General features: G+C 40.6%; 1 protein-coding gene across 6 annotated transcripts; it reads right to left on the bottom strand.

Annotated features, from left to right (window-relative positions):
• Nucleotides 1-691: 691 nt before the first annotated feature.
• On the bottom strand, nt 692-18,662 carry U2AF1 (U2 small nuclear RNA auxiliary factor 1). 6 transcript variants are annotated; one of them, XM_075033621.1, is made up of 10 exons: nt 18,547-18,646; nt 15,868-15,955; nt 15,602-15,658; nt 13,668-13,698; nt 13,010-13,076; nt 8,746-8,795; nt 8,021-8,119; nt 6,781-6,914; nt 6,359-6,451; nt 692-3,742 (listed from the first exon to the last, which is right to left on the bottom strand). In XM_075033621.1, exons 2-10 carry the CDS (start codon nt 15,912-15,914, stop codon nt 3,604-3,606), a joined length of 717 nt encoding a protein of 238 aa, XP_074889722.1. In that variant the 5' UTR covers nt 15,915-15,955; nt 18,547-18,646; the 3' UTR covers nt 692-3,603. The 6 variants fall into 6 exon arrangements, with proteins under 6 accessions (XP_074889722.1, XP_074889726.1, XP_074889725.1 ...); XM_075033625.1 differs by lacking the exon at nt 15,602-15,658; XM_075033624.1 differs by lacking the exons at nt 13,668-13,698; nt 15,602-15,658 and having other exon boundaries at nt 18,547-18,662.
• Nucleotides 18,663-22,826: the final 4,164 nt, after the last annotated feature.

Here is a 22,826-nt window from a genome sequence, read left to right as displayed (position 1 = left end):
AGCTGAAGTGAGTGCACACCAACTCAGTTCCATTTTTTACCTCTGACTATTCCTGAACAGGACTGATTTTTGGGGCAGTCATCAGTGCAGCAGCAGTTACAAGCATCTGGAGAACAGAGTGATTAACATCCCCCCCCCGCCCCCAACTGCTATGAAAGCGGTTTCATTTCTAATGTATTAAAGACAGTAGATGCAGTTTAAGGTGCTGATTCAACAGTGGCAATAGACACAGTCATTAACACCCAAAGTTTTGCAGCTTGAGCAATGCAACACTAGGAAGAATCATCTTTAAAAGGCCATAACCCCTTTCAATTATTCATTTCTTCAATTAAACATGTTCCTTCTGTCAAAACAGCCTTCTTGCTCTCTACAGACCACCACAACAGAAACTTGTAGGATCTCTCAACCAGAACCCTTACAAATTTAAAAAAACCCCACCAAACAAAACCCCAACTCCTAACCCCCAGTTGCACGCTTTTGATACTTCAACTTCATCAACTAAATATGGAGAGGTTGGGGGGTCTTTTTGCTTTGTTTTTTTTTTTTTTTTAAAGACACACTCTACCAGCTCTAAAAAACAGAAGGCAAAGAGTCACTCAAAAAACAGCTCAAGACAAGAGCTAAGAATTTGAAACAGGTACTCTATGTCCTCATTAGTCATTTAAGGAGCAGCATCCCATCTAAAAGAAAGGGATAATTTTTGTCAGATTCTTATAAAAAAAGGCTTTATTTTGAACAAGTTTTCTCCATTTGGTTTTACAGTCTCAACATACATCATATTCATGGACAAGCAGCATTTTCACAGAATAAGAGCCAAATACAAATAAGAGGAAGCCACTTGGGATTAACAGTTTCAACCTAATTGACTCAGACTTCAGAAAATACTGTATGCTGTCACTTATTTGAGGTAAAGGAATTCCATAAATTAAGATCCACTGTTTAACAGGAGAGTCAACAATGAACTATTTGTGAGAAGTAGGTACCTTTGGGAAGGAGGGGAAAAAAAAAAAATTACTCTAAGACATTGTGAGCAACAATCAAAGGGGGAGGTAGGATTACCACTTGGTTTGTATTGGTAAACCAATAGTTTGGACTACCACGTAGAAGTGTTCAGCCAAATTTGTGCAGTTTAAATTTCAAGTTTGATGAATTTTACTGGTGAACCTAACTGAAGATATGTCATGAGCTTAGTTTATATGTTGAATGCTGTCACTAGGTAATCATTACACGATCAGGTAATGATCAATGCACAAGTTTTTCCTTCGAGTATCCAGTAAAATCCATTGCTTTTAGTGCCCATTTTGACATATTCCAGTTACATGGTTAATTTTTGGGTAGCTGTGCAATCAGACCATAAAATGATGCATTTGGTGGAATTCAAGAGTGCTTTCTTCAGAAAAACTGTATTGGGGAGAGAGGGAGAAATCACCTTCTGCTATCTGTTCACACAAAAATATACCTGCAGTTTAAGAGGGTTTAGATAAAACAGGTGAAAGTTGTTACAAGGACACATTTACACTAGTTTAAGACTAACTTGTTTATAGAGCAAATCTGCTTGTGTCATTAATCTGTGTAAAAATTATCTTAAGCCTTTTTAAATAGTATCCACATTATACCAGTCACTGTTTTTTTAAAAAAAAAACAACCAGAAATACTATCCTCACTTTCTTGAGCACGAGATTTAAATTAGCTCACTAATAATCCTAAATCTCACTAAAGAGGAAATGGAACTGGATTAATATCCTGTGAACTGCAAGAACTAAATTATCATAGTTACATTCCTAATGCCTAGCAGAAATACCACAGGTTTCAGTTTAGCCATTTATTGCCAGGCACTGCTCAATTTCTTCCAGTGAAAAGAAAGCATAAATTAATTTATGTACTTGCAACAAAACATAAGCAGTCAAGCCATCTTCACATAGAGTGATACATTTCTTTACAAAGGTTACTGGCAAAAGAAGTTCCAAAATCTGGTTGGCCAAACCATTCAATGTGAATAAAATAAATTCAAACTGAATTGGTGCAAGAATTTAGTTGTAAGAGGCAAAGCAGATTCATTTAGAAAAGCTTATTTTTCAATATTATGTTTGCCAACTCCAAGTTCCAGTGAGCAAAATGGCTTTATACTTATTTTGGAGACAGAGAGAAGCTGGTTTGTTAATCTGGCTATATAATGCTTCCATATCCTTTCTATTTATTTCCTTTTTTTTTGTTAATAATGATCAAGGAGCAGATTTCTCATTTAGCAAGTTATCTGATTCATGACTAAAAAAGCACTAGTAAATTCTCTCCCCCATTGGAAAGCTATATTGTATTATGTAGCTTCATGTACATAAAGTTGTGTCTTGCAGAAATATGACCACTGACCAAAATTTCTTACTACATTACACTTTGAATAAAAGCAGACATGAATGAAGTTAAACTGCAAGTCAGCCATTGTACTAATTGTCTCTCAAGATGTTCCAGCAATATTTCAATTAGAGCTTTAACTCCTTATGAGATACACAAGCTGTGATATATAGCTACTGTGCAATTCAATTAAAACTCAGAGAGAAGAAAGATGTCGTTTGTGAAAAACTGCCATCCATCCATCAGCCTTTATCGCCCTTCAGACTATCAGAAAGCAAGTAAAGGTGGAAAAAAAATATTTTTCCACTAGCATCCAATTAGTCTCCTATGCCCTGAATGCTAACAAAATGCTTTTCATTAAATGACAGCTTGGAGAACATAGAGTGAAAAAAAAAAAAATCAGTCTGTTAAGAAATTTGGTCCTTGTATTTAGGACCTTGCATTTCCTTCAATAGATCTTATGTATCATGTTGCATGAAGCATGAGTTTTTTTAAAAACCTCACCTGCCTATTATGAATCATTGCAATAAAAATACTACTTTTTTTTTCCACACTGCACTAGGCAACTTTCTTTCCAGCCAAAGACAAGGAATTTAGTCAGGAATCATAAAAAAAAAATTGAACTATGAACTCTGGCACATCCAGGAGTAGCAGCTCAACTACTCCAGAGTGCTTAGAAAATAGGCTCTAGATTTTACACCAAGAAATTGGATTTATTGTAAATGCCACAGTCACATTGAAAGACAGAGCACAGACTTCTGGTAACAAACAAACATACATTTTTGTAACTAAGCGTTTCTACTTGGTAAATAAATGCGTTTCGCACAGCCTTCCTTTTAAATGTGCCTAAACTAACCTAAATAAGCAGACAGCATAGCAGAAAAGGGAAACTTATGTAACTGTTTCTTAAGCAGTATATTATTTTTACTATGTATATAATATTTTATATTATATACACACACATTTTCATCAACAGTTCAAATTATACCCAAATAAAAAAAAAACAAAAACAAAAACTGGCGCTTCTCCAATACATTTACCACCTTTCCCTCAGGCATAGTTAATCCAGGTATTTGTCAAGATAGAGGAATGACAGTTAAAAAGACTCCCCCCACAAGAAACAAGTTACACAAAGAATACTGTATCACTACAAATTTTTTATTCAGAAGCCCATCTTTAAAAAAAATCTCATTATGAACTTGTTTGGTCAAACTACAACACTTTCTAGCAGACATACAGTAAAAATGGCATGGCTCAGAATCGACCAGATCTTTCACGATCTCTTGACCGCCTCCTATCACGTTCACGTCCTCCTCCTCCACCACCACCACCTCCACGACCACGATCTCTGGATCTAGACCGACGTTCACGGGACCTCGACCTGGATCTATGCCTTCAAAGAAAGTTTGAACATTTTATTGTTTCATCACATTTGGCAATTTACTTGCAGTACCACACAGTGGAACACTTAAGGATAAGTAATGAGGGAGAAGAAAGATGATGTGGCATTAGAAGGACTGGTAAATTGGCACTCAGGCTGTGAAACCATGTATTTACAAACTGAACAAACTTAATACTGAGGAGTCAACACATACTGTTGAAAGACTCCACTGTTCATTGCCAGTCATCCATTACAATGGATGTGCAAAACTTAAGGGAAGGCATGTAGAGGAACCAAATGCACTGTTACATAGCTGTTAATTAAAGAAGCAAGAGAAGGGGACACCTGCTTTTGCAGTTATGAATAGCTCTTAACAACACACACCAAAAGCCTACAGCTCTAAGTCCACTCCTATTAAACCAACGGCATTAACTAGCAGTTACAACTCGGTGCTCTTTTTTTTTTTGTGATTTGTTTGTTTTCCTTCTGCCCCCAAACGCCACCAGAAGCCACCAGCATTTGCAAATAATCTTCCCTGCCTCTGAGGTCAATGACTTAAATTCAGGAAGAAAGCTAAAACCACCCAGAATGTATTGCTAACACAGCTACTATGGATTTATAGCTTATATGGCACTTGTCAAGAAAAAGAGTGGTTTGAATGTTTTTAAGCATTTTAGAAAAGTCAATTTTATAAAACAGGTAAACAGTACAGTTTTAAATAGGCATAGAACTTACAGAACTAAAAAGCTCTGGAAAATGAATGCTTACAAGTCTTAAAATATTGTTCCATAGTGAGATGTTTCAGGGTGCAAGTGTGTGGTGACTAATTTTATCGTAGAATGGTTTGGGTCAGAAGGGACCTTAAAGATCATCTAGTTCCAACCCCCCGGCCATGGGCAGGGACAGCTTCCACTAGACCAGGTTGCTCAAAGCCCCATCCAACCTGGCCTGGAACACTGCCAGGGATGGGGCATCCACAACTTCTCTGGGCATTTTACTATGACGGACACACAGACATAACTCTTGCATACCACCAAGCTGTCCAGAATTACTAAATTAACCTGTTATTCAAAAGTTCTGGTTTACTCTCCTTTTCTCTACTCAAAAAAACCTTATGTATTTCATTCTGTGTAGAACTACTTTCAGGTCAGTCTAGTTTATATGATCTACCTGTGAAACCCCACTGACGCAAGAACCAATGTTTTTATAACAAACCTTATTGCTAACCTGTGACAGCTTTAGCTGCACAAAGAATTTAAATAGCGCCAATAAAGACAAAACTGGATGGAGGATTCAGCTATTTTGTTTTACCACAGACTGAAATTGGGCTATGGGTAAAACAATCATATTCCAAAGCCAAACACACAAGTCTGATCTTTCTTGCAATAAAAGGTGATACCTTTTAATCAGCGTTACTACGTCTGAGAGATCCAGAGTCATAAAAATGACCTAACAGGCTAGTACAAGACCATACATCGTCTTTTTCATAAATCATTCAAATGTCTTAAAAGCTTACATTTCAGTTTAAATTAGTTTTAATTGGGATATTTTAGAAAGTATTTAGGCACAAATACACATGCCTAAGCAACACAATCTACATTTTCCAAAGTTAAATTCATCCTCACAAATTCTAAGACACTGCCAATTAGAGTCATTTATAGAAAAAACATGTTCATAATCCCAGGCTCCTTCTGTGATTGAAGGAAACCTACAAAATTGTGCTCTAGATAAAAAGAAACTCAATAATGTTATATGCCTATCCTAAACAGCAAGGTCCTGAAAGCAAGCAGATTGAATCCAGCTCAAAGTGAACCATCCACAAGACAGGTATCACAGTAACAGCAGTGGTATAAGCCTTTCTACAAGGTACCTTAATAAGTAATTTAATATAAATAAATAATAAAATGTATTTATCACAATCTTTTTTTGCCATTAAGCAATATCACTATTCCTTTGGCTTACTAAGAATTCCTATCATCAAGAAGGGTCACAATGTGAGGCTAGTGTTAACAAAAAGTGAGCTCAATACAGTGACTGCCTATTACTAACACTAAGGAATGAATACAGGCTAGAAAAGTTAGCTGTTAACTGTTAAATAAGGTTGAGTCCTGAATATCATCTATAGATATGCTTGATTGTGCATAATGCTGGAAGTGGCCAATCTGATCCTGCCAAAATGCCCATTAGCCAAGTAGCCTGCTTCTAACAGAGGTCATGAGCAAATACATTTAGAAGAGAATAAAATAGAGAAAAGGCACAAAGCAATACTTCTCCCAAATAATGTCTGCCTCTAAGTTCGCAGTTTGGAGATTTGAACCACAGGTAGGTCCTATGTACTTAGTAACTCAGTCAATATTCTTCTTGAAGCCTGCCTTCTCTTAAAGCCACATCAACTTTCAGCACCCACAGCACTGCAGAGTAAGCACCTTAACTTTTTTTTTAACAAAAACCTATTCCTTTGTTCTAAACTGGTCACTTGCCAGCTTTACGTGATGCCCTTTCATTGGCACATGTCAGAGCTGCATTAGAAAAAACAAGAGAGGACTTAAGTTTAAAGATTTGCCTTCAGAATTTTCAGCAACTGATCCTTAATTTACCTGTTTTAATCGTGTTTAAAAGCAAACTTACTTTTTACGACGACGCCCATACAACTCACGTCTTAACTCTCGAGAAATGGGCTTCAAATGCATAAAGTTGCAGAAACCTCCTCGTGTACACTCTCTGAAACAGAATTCAAGACAGACAGTTAAAATTCCCAGCTCTACACTGTATCTGTTTGCCCTAAGCCCTAGGGGACCTCTAACCATCTAAAAGTTAATCACATCTAGCATTAAAAACCATTAATTGCAAGCATCATTTACTGACACTGACTCCCTCGATCAAAATCCTAAAAAGATGGCAAAAGCCAAGAGGTTCACTGCAGGTCCTCCATCTTAACATTGTCTGAAGTGGTTTTCTTCCTACACATAAAAGCCACAGCCAAGCAATCACCCTGTCAGTGCAACAATTTCAAAGATACTGTCATTGGCAAAGAGGGAGTCACTTTTTACCCCATTTCATATTGACGGCAACAGGCCTCTCTGAAGTCAGTCACAGGTGAAAGCTCAGCATGAATGGGCTGTCCATTAAACCAGCGATTGTTCAGGTCAATCACAGCCTTTTCCGCATCTTCTTCACGGCGGAACTAAAAGCAAAATTAACATTTTCTCACATTACAGAGAAGCAACAGAAGTAGATAAAAGATTCCTATCAAATCAGTTATGCAGTATCTGAGGCTTAGGACTAGTAATCAAACTAGAAACTACTTCACAGTTCTTGGGATAGTCCATCAAATCAAGGGTAAAGATGCTAGCTTTTCATTAATCAGGTCTCAGAGCTAATCAAAACATTGACATCTTAATTATTCCATTTGGTCTTTCAAGTTTTGTGGCTTGTATTAAAAGATATGACATTTAAGAGAAATCTGCATAAGAACTGAAGCTCTCATTCATTTAGATTAGAATTTACAAAAATCTGATCCTGTTTTATGATGCATGTAAAACGTAAAAATTTGCAGGTGTTTTACTGTGAAAAGGAATTTCAAATTTAAAACCAACTTATTTCTGATTAGGACCTACACAGCTGAGAATGTTAGGTATGAAAATACTTTGCAGTTAAGGGAATGTACAGTAAAAATATTCAAAGACTCTCACACCTCTCCAACACTGTGCAGACACAATACAATTTCTGCAGGTGACAACTCTGTACTCATTATTCAAAAGATACCAAAGACTTTTAAGAGCTAAACTTAAGTGCTCCAGTTTGCACCTTAAACCACCCAGCTACTGCCAAATTAACTTGTTTACAAGACGTTTTCTTTAACTGGGAAGTTAGAAAATAAATGCACCTGTTGAAAATAAACACACCTGTTGCGAATTAACCTTTGCTCATAATGAAGTGCTTAAAAGGCAGTGTGATGGGAAGACAGACCCCAAATTAATCCTGGCAAACTAAACAATCCAGCAGTGGTGACTGTTTATAACAATGTAAAAAAAAAAAAAAAAAAAAAAGTGTTAATCTTTATGAAATGACACAGATTTTGACTATCAAGAAAGCTTCTCATCATCTCTTTAAAATTTCTTTCAGATCCCATTCACATTTTCACTCTTTCTACTTCATATTGTGAAGTTGGAGAGCAGTTTATATCCTGAAGAGCTACTCTCGCAAAATCTACAAGCATACAGTAGCTTTTAAAATTATAAGTCGATACCACCCCTATTGATTATATAAACATGTCTCTCTTTATCCTACCTTTACGTATACATTTCCAACTAGATGATCTCCAAGGTTATCACAAACATTCATCTCCTCAACTTCACCATATTTTTCTTCCATTTCTGTGAAGACCTCCTAAGCACAAAGCAACCAATTAAAAGTTTGCAGCACATTAGTTGTAAGTAAAGAAGTACTGCATTTAGCTGTTAGTAAGCACAAAAGAAGGCCTTTCTTAAAAAAAAAGCAAAACACCCCCCCCCCCTTTTTTTTACATTTCTGATTTTAAAATTAGTACTTGCTTGGCCTGTACTGTGTCCATCTGTAAGTACAGCACTAACAAGATATAATAAAAAGCTATGGAAAACATTATGCATACAGTTTTTACAGAATACATAAGATGCACTGAAAACACTACATATAAGCCTTGATGCTATAGTTTTACTTAATTTGCTTCTATACAAATAATTAAGTATATTTTAAATTTACAGGAAAGGAGGGGATCATGGAATCAAAATGCTACATTGCTTAAGTCGCTGATTTTTAAACAAAGCCTATTATAAACAGTAAAGTTAAAGCCAAACTAAACAAGGGTTATACCAGGAAATATTTAGCATTGAAAGTTGTAAGTTTTATACAAACGCCTGAGGAAACAAGCGCTTTTCTCTGAATCCATCTAATTGTGCTGTACACTGAATCCATCTAACTTATTTGTGTTGACAAATCCACGAACATTTTAATGCATTTTTACATCTTTTACGTACCTCAAAGAATTCATCATAATGTTCCTGCATCTCAACATCGCTCACAGCACCTGTAAAAATCAAGAGTCATATCGATTAGAGCCTACAAATAAGGAAGAAGAGATTTTGATCATACTACAAAACAATCTAGAGAGGCCGTCTGGAGCATAAAAGACACCATATAGCATGGAGCTAACTAATAGGAATATTAAAAATAATTATGTGTGAAGAGCTTTGAGTCCCCAAAGTATATGTCAAAACATTACATTGACATGATCAAATCAAAACAAGTTTTAATCAGAGCCAAACTTGTATGCCACAAATTTAAAGAAAGGGGAAAGGAATTACTTTGAAATATCACTTAAATTAAATGTACAGTCCCACCCTCTATCTGCCAACATTTTTACCTAAACAGAAGGCAAGTGCTTTGTTACATTTGCATATTTTAAAGCATTATTACAATTTAGTGTTCCTCTTCCTAAAGGCAGAATTTCATTTTAACATGTCCACCTCTCCAGCATATACACTAGAATTTGAGAGTTCACAATGTAACATAGCCCAGAATATTTTTTTAAATCTGCTCAAAATAGTTATTGAAATGACACACTTTTCTCAGTGCCCTCAAAGAAGGGTACCATAGTGCTTTGCAGTAGAGAGCAATTTTCTAGTTTAATTTTGAATATCACTTAATTTTTCTGTAGTCCTGCAGAACACCTTTTAGTGCAAGACAAGCCAGCCATATATTCGGGTTAGATTATTTTCATGCTCCAAGCTGGACTTTACAAATGAGCGCTGCTTGCCTGCTGCTATAAAAAACAATGTAAGTTTGGCTGATTTTTCAAAGCATTAAGAATATAAAAATGAATTTCATTTATTTCTTCCAGTCTACAGCACTTTGAACTACATGAAGCTGTATACATTAAAGCCTAATGTATTAGCTCTTCAGCAGTTACGTGGTTTATTAAGATCAAGCGGAGCAGTTTTAAAATGAACCCTGCATTTTATGCTAGAAAAATATTCTAGCCTTTAAATTACAAACACTACTGTTCTAGTTCACAGAACGTGAAAGATGAGAAACCGAGCCAACAAAGCTGAGTTTATTCACTTCTAGCTGCTATGAAAAAAAAAAAAAAAAAAGATGCTTTGGGCTCAGTTGTATTTGGCTAATATTACCATTTGGACAAACTTTACATTTTTCTTCAAAGGCTCTAATATTAACCAGACACACTCTCTGGAACTGTAATTACTTTTCGTCCACCCAGCTCATCTGAAGAAGGCTAAGGGGCATTTGTTATATAGTTTAGGCTAACGATGTTTCTGCATTTGAAACATTTGCTTTTAAGAACTTTCTTCTTCCCCACAGTTATATAGCAGATTAAGGAATATCAAACATTAAACCAGTATTTCTAGACAGTTTAATACTTAACTATATTCCCAAGGTTCTGCCAACACCACTGATAACAGCTTACTAATACCTAAGGATATATTTTTTTAAAGATGTCAGGGGCTCTGTGAGCCATACTGGGAATAACTACTTTTTACCAGATGGACAAGTGCTAAAAACTTATAAGGAGATTCCATTGTCAAATTAGGAGATCATAAGCAACAGTTTGTTAATGACTACTTGAATGTCCTTCTAAAGTGGGAAGCATACATATGCACAGGCTTTACAAACATTCATATTCCAGGGCTACTGGTATCTGAACCTTGAGAAGCCCAATTGCTAATTAAAATACTCAGGAAAACTATTGCTGTTCAAAACTAAGGTTAATCCTCTACGACGGCAATAGAAAGGAAGACAGTTAAGCAACAACAACAAAAGCATTAAATAGCTACCCAAGTTATCCATTTAAAATACATGCAGTACTTAAGTAGGGACAAATATTGAAAAACCAGGGAGCCAGGAGTTTCAGCAAACCTACTGGTAACAGAGCTCCAGCTCTACCACAGAAGGTACAGTTAGGCTCTGTTAAATAGCTACCCGCTTGTCAAGACAAACTAGAGTTGGATACCAACATTTAGAACGCTAGAGAATCTGTTCAAGACTCTTTCTTGCAGCTGTACAATCTAAACAGCTCCACAGACCAAACTGCTGTAACTCTGTGCAAATTAGTTACCAGCGCATTGAGAATTTAGGGACAGAGTGGAAATACCCAACTGTACATTTTTTGGTTTACTGAAACAGCATTAACTACTAAGCATCTGCAACAAGAAAGCCTACAAACCAATAGAACTGTTTAAGCATCTAGACAAACTTACATAGCTCATTACATATCTAGCTTGATTGTGTGACAAAAAACTCAAATTACTTAATTGGGCCATTATTACTTTTAGAAGCAGAAGAGACAGCGTTGACTTTTAAGTTAGTGGCTGATTTTACAAAGCATGTCTAATCAAATGCTGGTAACTAATCTGAACTAGTCTATAATCCAACAGTCGAAAAAAGGAATAGCCAAACAAAGGTTTATTACCACACAGTCAATATTCACTTCAACAAGAAATATTAGTTAGAAAGTAACACCAATCCTTTTTAGTCCTAAAACTTTTTTTTTTCCTCTTTTAAAAATCTTATTCTAATATTGATAATTCAATCACAATGATATATCAATAATCGCCGATCAACAATCCTGGTCATTTAACTTCTGCCAGTCTCACAGTAGGTGTGTTTTCTTATGCCCATTCCTACCTCATGAGGAGTCATTAAATTTGTTCATGACCATACCCAAATGCCTTCCCCTCCTCAAAAGTACTTTTAAAGATATATCTTCCTATGTAAATATGCAACTTGGTTTTGGAATTGGAATTTTCAAAGCATGGAAAGAATTTTAAGCATGCACCTATCCAAAAAGGACAGCTGCCAGCAGGGAAGTGTTTGTCAGTCAAAGTGTTTTCTTCCAAAGTAGGCTCTACATGGAAGCTGCATTAACCTAGGATAAATTTCTGCATGCAGTCTGAAAAGTTTCAAATTCAAGTTCTCCTAACATCTACAGAGCAGGACGTTTGTTCTGGATGAAGTCAACATGTCATTGTCCTGCTCTTTTAGACAGTGGAACCTAATGGATAGCACAAAACATACAGAAAAGCATTCCTAGGATGCAGGTAACTGGCAGGGAGAAAGGCAGAGGGAAGAAAGCAGTGCAACCAAGACTGCTTTACAGGGGAAGTACAATTTCAACCCTTTTTGATTTATTAGATGGTATTCAGATTCCCCTCATAGTTTTGGGAGCAGGGAGGAAGGTGAGTGGGACAAAAAAGTTGGGTGGGTTTTTTTTTCGTGTGCGTGTGTGTTTGTTTTGGACACATTTAATGAAACGTGGTCAGTTTGATCTGTTAAACTAAAATGGTAGACCAGCTTAAGTCGACACTGAGCTCTGACAATCAAGCCCAGGGAACCAGTGAAGGAACTTGTATGAACTTACAGCGCAAACCGTCAGCAGACTGGGAAGAGTTTTGAGGGTTACGGTAAATGTTCAAGAGGGCAATGGTCTGAAATACAAAACGCAACAACTTTATATTATGGAAAATAATTTTAACAAGAAACCGGTTTCCTTTAGGGTCGCTTTAGCCGAGTCTGTGCTGAAAGAGAGGTGGTTATTCTCTCCCAAAAAGGAGAACTTTCACTTAGCTGGTGACCTTTCTGAATCAACCTAACACTGTAAGTAATAGAGATCTCATGATACTCCATTATTGTATTTTTTTTATTTTATTCACCAATATTACTATAGAGGGGTTTTGCAGGATTTCAGGCAGATATGTAATAGATGGCATCCAAACAGTATTCAAATTACAAGCATAATAATTTGTCTGAATTTGGTTTTACTGAATGGTTTCCCAGTAGCAAAATCCCAGGAAAGGAAGTAATACAATAATTACAGCATAACATGAAATCTCCATTTTCCTAAAAAAGTTAATATGAAAGAAAACCCACAGTTTTGGGAAACTTACCGTACATCATATATACACCTATATTTTTTTTTTGTTAAATCAAGAATTTGAGAAGTGTCTGCAGTTTAACCCTTTAAAAAATGCAGTTACTAAGCAATCAAGTTTCACTTTGCAGTGCAAAAGAGAACCTGCGTCAAGTCCAATTTACGCAGTCAATCCTGCATTCTGAATTGCAGACATTTGACAAGTTCTTGATCTATGCGCAAGAAGAGTTCCGTCACTTGTCCTGTTTGCAACAGCTTTATGTCAGCAGCTCAGAAGCCAACATTATTTTCTCATAATTAGGAGTGGGCTCTTTAACACCATTCTTTAAAAAAATTTCTCCAACTGTGGGACTTACAGTGTGAGCCGTCAGCCGTCTGTGCACTGTTTTGGGGGTTACGATAGATGTTTTGAATCAAGATGGTCTGCGGGGAAAAAAAATAAAAAGGGGAATTCTACTGGCTGCTGTGCATATAATAGACAATTGCAAAGAGACAACTTGTTTGCAAACAGCTAAAAGTAATATTTTATTCTTAAGGCTTCCTTTTGTATTTGCAGAATATCTTCCAAAATTGCATCCAGACCATCATATTATGAAAACAGTTTTAATTAACCACCAAGAAAGAGCTGCATTTGTCTCAATAGCTATCCTCAAAGTGGGAGTTGTGAGGCACAATAACCTAAAACGTCAAACTACATGATATGGAGATGCCTAACTTTCAAGACCAGATTCATTATTGTAAGTCTAGGGGGAAAAAAAAAAAAAAAAGTGTTACGTGCACAGCTTGTAATACATAATGCCACAGAGTCTAAAAAAGTTACACCAGACAGTAAGGTTTTTAGGCAAGAGCTATGTCTCATTTTGTGCATCAGGAATTTCTTGGTGGAATTTCTGTTTAAATAATATAATAGCATCATAGGTTCACATGTTTCCGATCCTTCAAACAAGGACAATATCCTTTTAGCCCTTCTGCTTTTTACTTGAAGAATTAGCCCAGGCAGACTTGAAACCTTACATTTGTACCGTTCTTCTTAAAATCAAGTTGTCTGAAAAAACAAACCATGTTTAAGTTAGTAAACTAATATTACAAAAAAATTCCAAACGTCCATATCACTGTAAGCAGCTCAAAAATTGAAATTTGATTACTTAAAATACAAGCTCAATGTTAGTTAGTATGAATTGCAATCCCCAAATAATTTTAGCTTACACGTTATTATTAGTCACAATAAGAATACAGAGCTTAAAGAAGTCACAGGACCAACAATGTCATACCTACATAAGCTGCCCACTTAACATGTAAAAAATCTGTAACATCACATTCAAAATCACACACTTGTTTTACAATGGGTATGATCATACCAACCAAAGCTTTGTGCTTCCATGGCCCAGGTTTAAAATAACTATGTTTTAGCCTACAATTGGAGAGAGCCAGAAACATGCTTATAGTTACAGTGTTTCTGCTGATTGGTGGTAATTTGATCACCCGGGATTGCATGACCTTTCGTAACACAGCTCTTCTATAAAGTAGCTGCACCAGCAATAGCAACACAAGATAAAAATACTGTGCCGGTAACTTCCCATTAGTAAGGTATCTGTTCTATTTTCTATCACAGCTGATTATCAATCTGCATACAAATAAAGATTTCTGTAGTGAACCCTACACGTCTGCCAGGTATGTTAGAGACGTTACAGTACAGCACGTCTGCCAGGTGTGATGCTGTAGCAGTCCCAGACATCACTGGATGAATTTGACATGCCCTGCTGACCCACTTCAGCTGGCTTTGCTAGCTGCAGTTTCTAAAGGCTGCACTGACAGAGGAAATCTTTGTTGAGCACAAAAAAAAAAAATTGTAAAAAAACCCCATAGTTTGGGTTTGTTTTGGGTTTTGTTTGTTTGTTTTAAACTTGAAGACAACTACTGTACAAGTTGTCTAATTTAGAAATTTTTCCGGTAGCCAATGACCTCAATTCAGGTCTCTAAATAACCAATCATATTTTAGCATGCTCTCCATGTAGGTCAGCAACACACAGTAGTTTTGAAAATGGACACTATTCTTTTCTAGATACAATACTTACATTAAAAATTATTACATTCCCAGAAGTGGAAGACTGTTTTTGCAGATGAAGTACCAGCAATGGTCCCTATCGATCAGCAGCTTAGACAGTCTGCCCTACAATTCCCCCTGCCCACTTATGCACTTCACAAAGTTTAACTTCATGAGCACCATCGCTCTGAACTCCAGTCACGTAGATAGTACTTGCCTCCCTAATTCTCCCCAAATCAACAACAGCCCACCATCCTCATCAATTCTGCTCCACGTCAGCTAAAATGAACTTGCAGAGGACTCCACTGCTATGTAAACTTTAACTTTGCAGGTAAAACTGCTGATAATGCAACAACTTTCATAGGCACTACTTATCACAGACAATATTCTCAAAGAAATCTATTTACCTGTATACCTTGACAATCAGCAGTGATAGAAAGAGGCAAAGCATACAGTTCTCCAGGAACATAATTTCTGAAAACTACAGAGCTCGTAATAATAAAAACCCTATCACCACTGCACCTTTTTTTTTTTTCTTTCTTTCTTCCTTTTCTGGCAGACATGCAGTCACATATCATGTCTCTAACAATGTTCACATAGCCAAAGATTAAATAATCTGTCAAGTCAACTGACACGTACACTCTCAGCAACCAGGCAAGTTGTTTTCAAGAAACAATTCTTTCACATTCAAAGGAAGTATGCAAGTTATTCTTGAAACTTAAGAGCCTGGGTCAGAGAGCGAATGTAATGACAGATGAGTTGCTTTTATTTATTAATTAGTTTTCTTCTATGATATGCATAAAAGACTTAAGTTCACACCTTCGAGACAGGTGGAACATTGTTTGTGATTAAAAAGATCTGGGATGGTTTAAGTGCCTAAACACCACTGAGAAGGCACACTCACCTGAAAGTTAGCACTGGTTGGTCTCTACTACAGGCAAGCTTACAACAGCATCGCTTCCTGCAGCCATTAAGGGTGACAGGAGATAATTAGAAATGCTGGGAGAAGTAAATGGAATATCCCCCAAAAACCAAAAACCCGTATAAACTGGGGCCAAAAGTGAACTAGTTAATCTGGAGCTCAGTAATTATTCACTTGTATCTGAGAATCTACATTTTAAAGAAGCAAGAATATACTTCCACAAGAAAGAAAACAAAAGGAAAACAAACCTGGCTAAATGTTGGTTTGTTGTGCAACCGAGAACATCTGTCTCCATGACGACAAGCTCCAATTTTGAAATAAAATGAACAGTTGACTCTGCAAATAAAAAAACCAAAGTAGTTACATATTGGAATAGAAAACACTAACATGCAATTCCAATAAAACATATGCCCTAAATGCCTTTATCTTGATGCGGAGAAGTAACATCGAAAAACGATAAATCAAAACAGCATAGGAAAGTATTACAGCAAACCTGTTTATATTCATTCCTCTTTACCCCTACTTCACAGCAAGTCATCTAATTGATTTCACCCACTACTCAAACCCAAAGCGCGTTCATGACACCACCGCGGACAGAAGCGATCACTACTTCTGGTTTTCCATTCTTGTCTTTCTATTGGTTTCACTGGGTGATGGGATGGGAAATAATGTGAAAAACAGTCTGAAAAGTTACACTATGAGCTATACGGTTGTGTCTTAGTTCATGCAACCCTCTAATCTAGGCAATATACCTGCTTTAAAGCTGATACAGTTGCACCGACCTAATGTTTTATAAACCACCTGTTTAAAGTTATACTCTAAGGGTAACTCAGACTGCTGCCAACACAATATTTGAAATAATTCCAGTAAGAGAAAAACCATGTTACAGAGAGACTACACATAAGCAAAATAAATTCTTTTATTTAAGCCATTTCCATGAATGTAGTTAATAATTTTAAAAGGAAGCATTTAATATTTTTTTTAAACCACAAGCTTTTCTTGAATTAGCTATCATCTCAGAACACCTTCAAAACTATGCTGATTTAGGAATGCCAGTAAAACTCTCACATATTGTTGTAATTCACACGGAATGATGAAAGAAAACCATAAGGAGTTTAGTTACCTTGACTGGGAAAACTGAATGCAAAATTCTGAAGGGCAAGAACACTATTATGGGCTATACATGGGTAAGTGAAACATAAGAATTCTCCTGGAAGAAAGATTATTATTCCCATGCTCATAGTTAACACCAATTCTTTCCACAATCCTGTGTAACCAACATCAACTCACAGCGGGGAGAAATATTAAAGTACTAAAGCATATCTGATCTCTAGCAAAACATTCTACTGTAAAACTGTAACATGCTTACTCTTCATTATGTTTTTGAGAATACATACTTAGCATTACAATATACTTACTGTCTTTTCTGAACTCTATCCTGAAACAAAAAAAAAATAATCTAACTATAAAAGTTCCAATAGTGCCTCCACCTTCAACACTTTCTGGAGAGTTCTGCTTGCTTTTTGAATAGAAAATAAAACCAGTACAGGAGTTTCATGCCTGCCGTGTGGGCATATACTAATGCTGTTAAACGGTAATGCATTATATCAGAGTAGTTCTTAATATATCTGCGGTAGCAGAGCTCAAGAGAAGCTGCCGATATCGCTTTTCTGACAGACGAGCGAATTGGAACCGGCACGTAGCACTACAAAGTAGAAGGAAAACAGAAGCCTCACGGCCAGGGGCTGACAAGAGTAATTTAGTCCAGTAGCACATCGATGCCCCCTTGCATTTTTACGAGTGGAAAAACACGTTGGTTTGGTCAGGCCGACGGTGACCAAATTTTCGTTAGGAGGGTTTTCTAAGTATGCTTCCAACAACCAGAGAAACTAGAGGCGTTCCCGACGCGTGGAAGGCTGCAGGCAGAAGCCTGAGGATCAGGATGCAGCAGTCGGGGAAATCCTCCGCACCCTGGGGAGGGGGGAGAAATAACCAGTCGCTGTCCTTGCAGCAGAGTGGAAGCTCTCGGGCTGCTGCGAGGCGCAGAGGCACGAACAAAAGGGGAAGAAGAGGCCCTTTCTGGCAGGAGGCGGTGGCGGCGGGAAGCTCGGCACCCAGCGGCCCCGACCGCTCCCGCCCGCCGCCAGAAAAGCGCAGCCGCCGCGGGAGGAGGGGGAAGGGGAGGGCGGGGAGGGCAGAGGGAGGACGGGGACGGACGGCAACGCGCCACGAGGCGCGGGCACACCCGCATGGCGGCCGGGGGAGGAGGAGGAGGAGGGGGAGGAAGGAGGGGAGGGAGGTCCCCGAGGAGAACAGACCCAGCCCGGCCCGGGAGGGGAGAGGGAAGCGCATGGGCGGGGCCGGCGGCGCGGGCACGCGCAGGCCCCACGCGGCGAGAGAGAGAGAGAGGGACGGGCGGGCGCGCGCGCGCGCCCCCCCCCTCCCTCCTTCCCCGTCCCTTGGCGGCGCGCGCACGCGCGCTCCAGCGGAGGGGGAGGGGAGGAGGGGCCGCCGCCGCGGGCCTTGCGGGGAAGGGGGGTGGGGAATGGGGGGGGGGGGAGCGCGCCCGCCTCGCTTCCTCTTCCCTCGGCGGCCGCGCGCCGCCACGTTCCAGCGCGCGGGGGTGGCGGGGAGGGGGTGGGGGAGGGGAGGAACTCCCCGGCGCGCGCCCCGGTCCCGCGGGTGCCGCAGGCCCCTGAGGCGGGAGGGGAAGAAACGGGCCGGGTCCCCCCACGGGGAGGAGGGAGGGAGGGAGGGGGGGGGCTGACCGCCACGGTCGGAACAGGCCGCCCAGGCGGGCGCTGCGCCTCCCCGCGCCCCGCGGAACCCGCCGCCGGCCTCCGGCCTCCCTCGAGGCTCCCCCCCCCAGCCCCCCGGGGGCGCCGAAGCGGCGGGAGCGGCGCTGGAAGCGGGGATGGGCCACTCACTTGTCCTTCTCTGTTCCGAAGATGGAGGCCAGATACTCCGCCATCTCCCACCGCCCGCCCGCCCGCCGGACAGCCCGGCGCCGATCGCGCACGTCACAGCCGCCGCGCCGGAAACACTTCTACCGAGCGCTGCACGGGGGGGGGGGGGGGGGGGCGGGGGGAGCACGGCTCTTCGCGCATGCGCGCGGGGCCGCCAGCGCCTCATCGGGGGAGCGGGGTGGGCCTTCTTCCCCTCCCCCGCCGGCGGAGCGCGCGGGTCCTGCTCGCGCCGCGCGCTGCCGCTGCGGCGCATGCGCAGGGGCTGCGGCCGGGGTCGGCGCGGTGGGAGCGGAGGCGGCGGGAGCTTCCCGGACCGGTGTCCGGCTGCCGCCGGGCCTAGAGCCCTGCCTTCGCTAGAGCAGAGGGGAAAAGCGGTGCTGTTCGCCGCGGGAGCGTCCGGGAGGGGCGCGCCGGCTGCCCTCCGGGGACCGAGCGGGCTGTGGCGGAACGGAGAGTGCCCTGCGGGAACTGGAGGCCTCTCTTGGGCCCGCGGAGACTGGCTCGGAGCTCGTCGGGAGCGTTGTATCCGTCGGAACGCTCGTTTTGCTCTCCCGGTGGTGCAGCCGGGGGAATTGCTGAAGTGTGCTGGGCCCCTGTGTCCAGATGAGTGCCCAAATTTCCTAGTTAGGCCCTCCTCCCGTTCTGCAGTGTGCTGTGGCCATCAGGGTGTTGTACCCGATCTGAATGTTGCCAGAGTAAGCTCAGAGCAGAAGACACACAGCTTTGCCAGTGGTTCAAAGAAATTGAGAGGCCTCTGATGGATACTGAAGCACATGGCTAAAGGGTGTGACAGCTCAAAAGATAGCAGTCTGAAAAAAAAATGACTGAAGGCAGACATGGAAGAAGGGCTTGCTGGGGCACAGCATTAAGAGACATTTGTATGATTGTAGAGAAGATAAGGATCCTCCTTAGGAGCTAAAGGATCTTCCTGCAATTAGTCATCAGTACAAAGGACACTGACAAATCCAAGTTAGACCTTTGTTACTGTGACTTCGAGTGCTGGAATAAAGTAATTGCTCAAGGGCAGGAAGGTGCAGGTTCTGAAGGAGTTTAAATAAAAGTTGGATAAGCTGTAAAGAAAACATGCATTTTAATGAAAAGCAGAGTGGAGGGTAGAACCAAATTCTTTCTGATCATTTTGGGAAGCTTCATTGCGGGCCAAAACCTGCAAATTTGAACCAAACGAATTGAAATTGAAAGTGGAATACTAATGCATATGGAAGATGGTGATACTATACAGCCTGATCAGCATTTTCAACAAAAGTGGTGTTCCAGTCTGAAAATCATGGCAGGACAACAAACTTACTCATTTTCTTGATGCAGAAAACAAGACTGAGCACTCAGTGTATTACAAGTAAAATTCATCTCTTAGATATTTTGGAATTCCCTAAAACACTTAAAAATACGCTTTATTTCACATAGTGTTCACAGCCCCAGTTGTAGTCCATAGGACTACTCGCAAGCACAAGTGCTTGCTGTGTTGTGCCTTAACAATATAATTGAAACTTAACAGCAAGTCCAATTCTGAGGAAGTAAGCTAAATGTTTATTTTTCTGTCTGACTCCAACAAAAGATTTTTAAAATGCATCTGCTTTAAAAATGGAACGGCAATTTTAGTAACATTTCGCTACTTCAACAATAGTTACACCCAATGAAGGGAGTCTAGTTGCTTTCTGTGACATCCCCTGGAATTCCTCCATTGGTTTGAGCTGATTCAAAGATGCCGTAACCCGTCACAGGACAAGGACAGTCCTCGTGGCACCACTGTATGTCCTGACATGTTCTTCCTGTATGTACTCTTTTGGGATGTAAAGTTCACTTGCTCTCTACTCCTCCTTATTGAGATGACAAAAGCTTTTCACTAGAACTTCTGCCGCGTGCAGACAAACTTCCCTTTGCTCCTTCCTCCTGCACTCCCCGGCTTCCCTTCAAATTCACAGTTGTGATCCAGGTGTTAGAAGCAGAAATTCCTGGCAAAGTCAGAAGATCTTGTTGCCAGAGAACAGGTACTGCCGCTTAGCTTTGCCTTGCAGTGTATGTGCCCAATAAGGTTAGTGCGTTAGAGGATGCACTTTCTTTGCCTCAGTTGCTCACTGTTGGTCTGCCTCCCACCTAGGCTTACAACTGCAGTTTAAACTCACTAAACCAGCAGAAGCCAAACCTGCAAATAAAAGAGTGATTTCCTCCTCATGTAGTGAACTGAACTGGCTCACTGAGCGGCTCAATGAGTGCCAGAGCTAGCACAAGGGAAGATCAGGACTGAAGGAGTGGGACAGCCCCTTTCAGTAGTAGCGTGCTGCTAGATCAGCTCGGTCACCTGGTGGGAACCTGCTGTGAGTCTTGACCTAGCCCAAGCCGTCAGGGGAACTACAACTGCAGTGGCCTGCAATGAGCTCTGACAAAGTAGAAGCTCCTGATGATTTTCATTCATAAAATGAAAGCAGCTTGTAATGTGTGTTCACGGAATATATACTTTACATAATAAGCAGAACAAACTTGCACTGGTTTTTGCTTTAATGTTTTTGTTAAAGCCTTCAGCTAAAACATGCTGAAATATGTTTTTCCTGAGGAATTAAAATCTGTTTTCACTACTTGAAATGCACTGGGTTCTCGCTCCTTATCTTGTAAAGACCCCATTCTTTAGATTTCCCTTTGCTCTAGCTTGTGTGGTGTACTGCTGAGAGCAAGAAACATTTTCCAAAGTGTGTCTTTAACTTAGACACTCTGTAAGTCAGTTGTTGTGCTGAAGTCTGCTGACCCTGGGATCCATGTTTCACAGACACGTAACTTGACCTGAAGATGCTATTAGAAAACAAATCAAAACAGCTGCTCCTGTGTTGGAAATACGCCTTTGTCCCTGACAAGCAGAAATCTTACGATGCCTCCAGCAAAAGAAGGTGCCTAAAATAACTCGTTAGGAGTACAAGCTGAAAGAGAAAATTGCATGGAGTTCTGCTTTGTGGCTTGTGGAATTGGTACAGTGCTGGTAATGGTTGGCTGGGTAGAGTGCTTGACTAATGTTTTCTCAGTTTTGTGAGACAGTAGGACCAGGACTACACCTTATGGGTCATAGAATTATTGAAAAATAAACCTACTCATATTTTGCTCTTCATTTTCTCAGCAGTTCTCTGTATCAGGGGTGCCCCTTACACTCGGGGCAGCGGAGTCCATCCCCACCAGAACTTTATAACCCTCTGCCTCTTTTGGCGTCCCCTTTTTCTCCTGTGCTCAGCCTGGCCGTGCGCATGCCAACAAGAAGACCGTCACCATGACACACCAGAGCAGGAGGGTGCTGTGCCTGCACGGTACCCGTGGTATGTCAGGGGGAGGGATCTTTGTGCTTTGCACAGTAATAGCAGCCAGTCTTTTTGCATATTTCTTCCTTCTACAGGTATCTAAGAATGAATCAAGAAATGAAACAAAACATCTTTTTGTGTGCGAGTTCATGCAATGTCAATGAGCTTGTAATTGACCCAGTGTCAAAGAGGTGTTACCAGTCTTGCGACTGATTGTCTGAGAAGTGGGATATCTTCCCCTTGTGTCAGTGTAGCCAAACCATTGTTGGAAGAAAGAGATGCCGCAGTGCATCTGCCTAACAGAAGGGCAGCGATGTAGACAGCCAACGAACACTGGAGGCAACGTCGCATGGACGTGTCACAGCGAGGATAAAAGGTTCCTTCTCAGCTTCCTTCAGTGACTTCACCTTGCATACAGGGCCAAGCTTAGAAGAAAGAAGGGAACCTGGGACAGAAACTAAGGAGTGTAAGAAGAGAGGGAGAGGGAAGAAGACCCTTTGAAGTTAATGTTGACAGCACAGCTAGAAAGGTGGGAGGGAAGACAGGAGCCAGCAAAGTAAAAGAGACATGAAGGAAAGGGTGTCCAGAGAAAAGCAGGAATCAAAGGCAGAATTCCATATAACTGCTCATTATTTCATATTTTATTTTTCCCAAATCGAAATGAGGACATTTGCAGGACTCAGGAGAGAGAAACACAGCTTGGATATGTTCCCAGGCTTTACACATACTCTCCACTGCTACAGGGTTGTTCAGGTTAGTGACTTACTGCAGGTTACTCCCTCACCCCAACTTGCTTAAATCTATTGGGTTAAATGCTGCCACAAACTTTCCTCTGTTTTGGTCTTCCTTCTTAAGCCCAGTGTCATTGCTGGATACCAACTGACACACAGTGAGGAGAAAAAGGTGCCACCCAGATTTGGTTTGGAGTTAAAGAGGTGAGAGAGA

The sequence above is a fragment of the Buteo buteo genome, chromosome 8 (genome assembly GCF_964188355.1).
Source record: "Buteo buteo chromosome 8, bButBut1.hap1.1, whole genome shotgun sequence".
Lineage (NCBI taxonomy): Eukaryota > Metazoa > Chordata > Aves > Accipitriformes > Accipitridae > Buteo > Buteo buteo.
The sequence above is the reverse complement of the archived record's forward strand: the minus strand, read 5'-3'. Positions and strand labels throughout refer to the sequence as shown.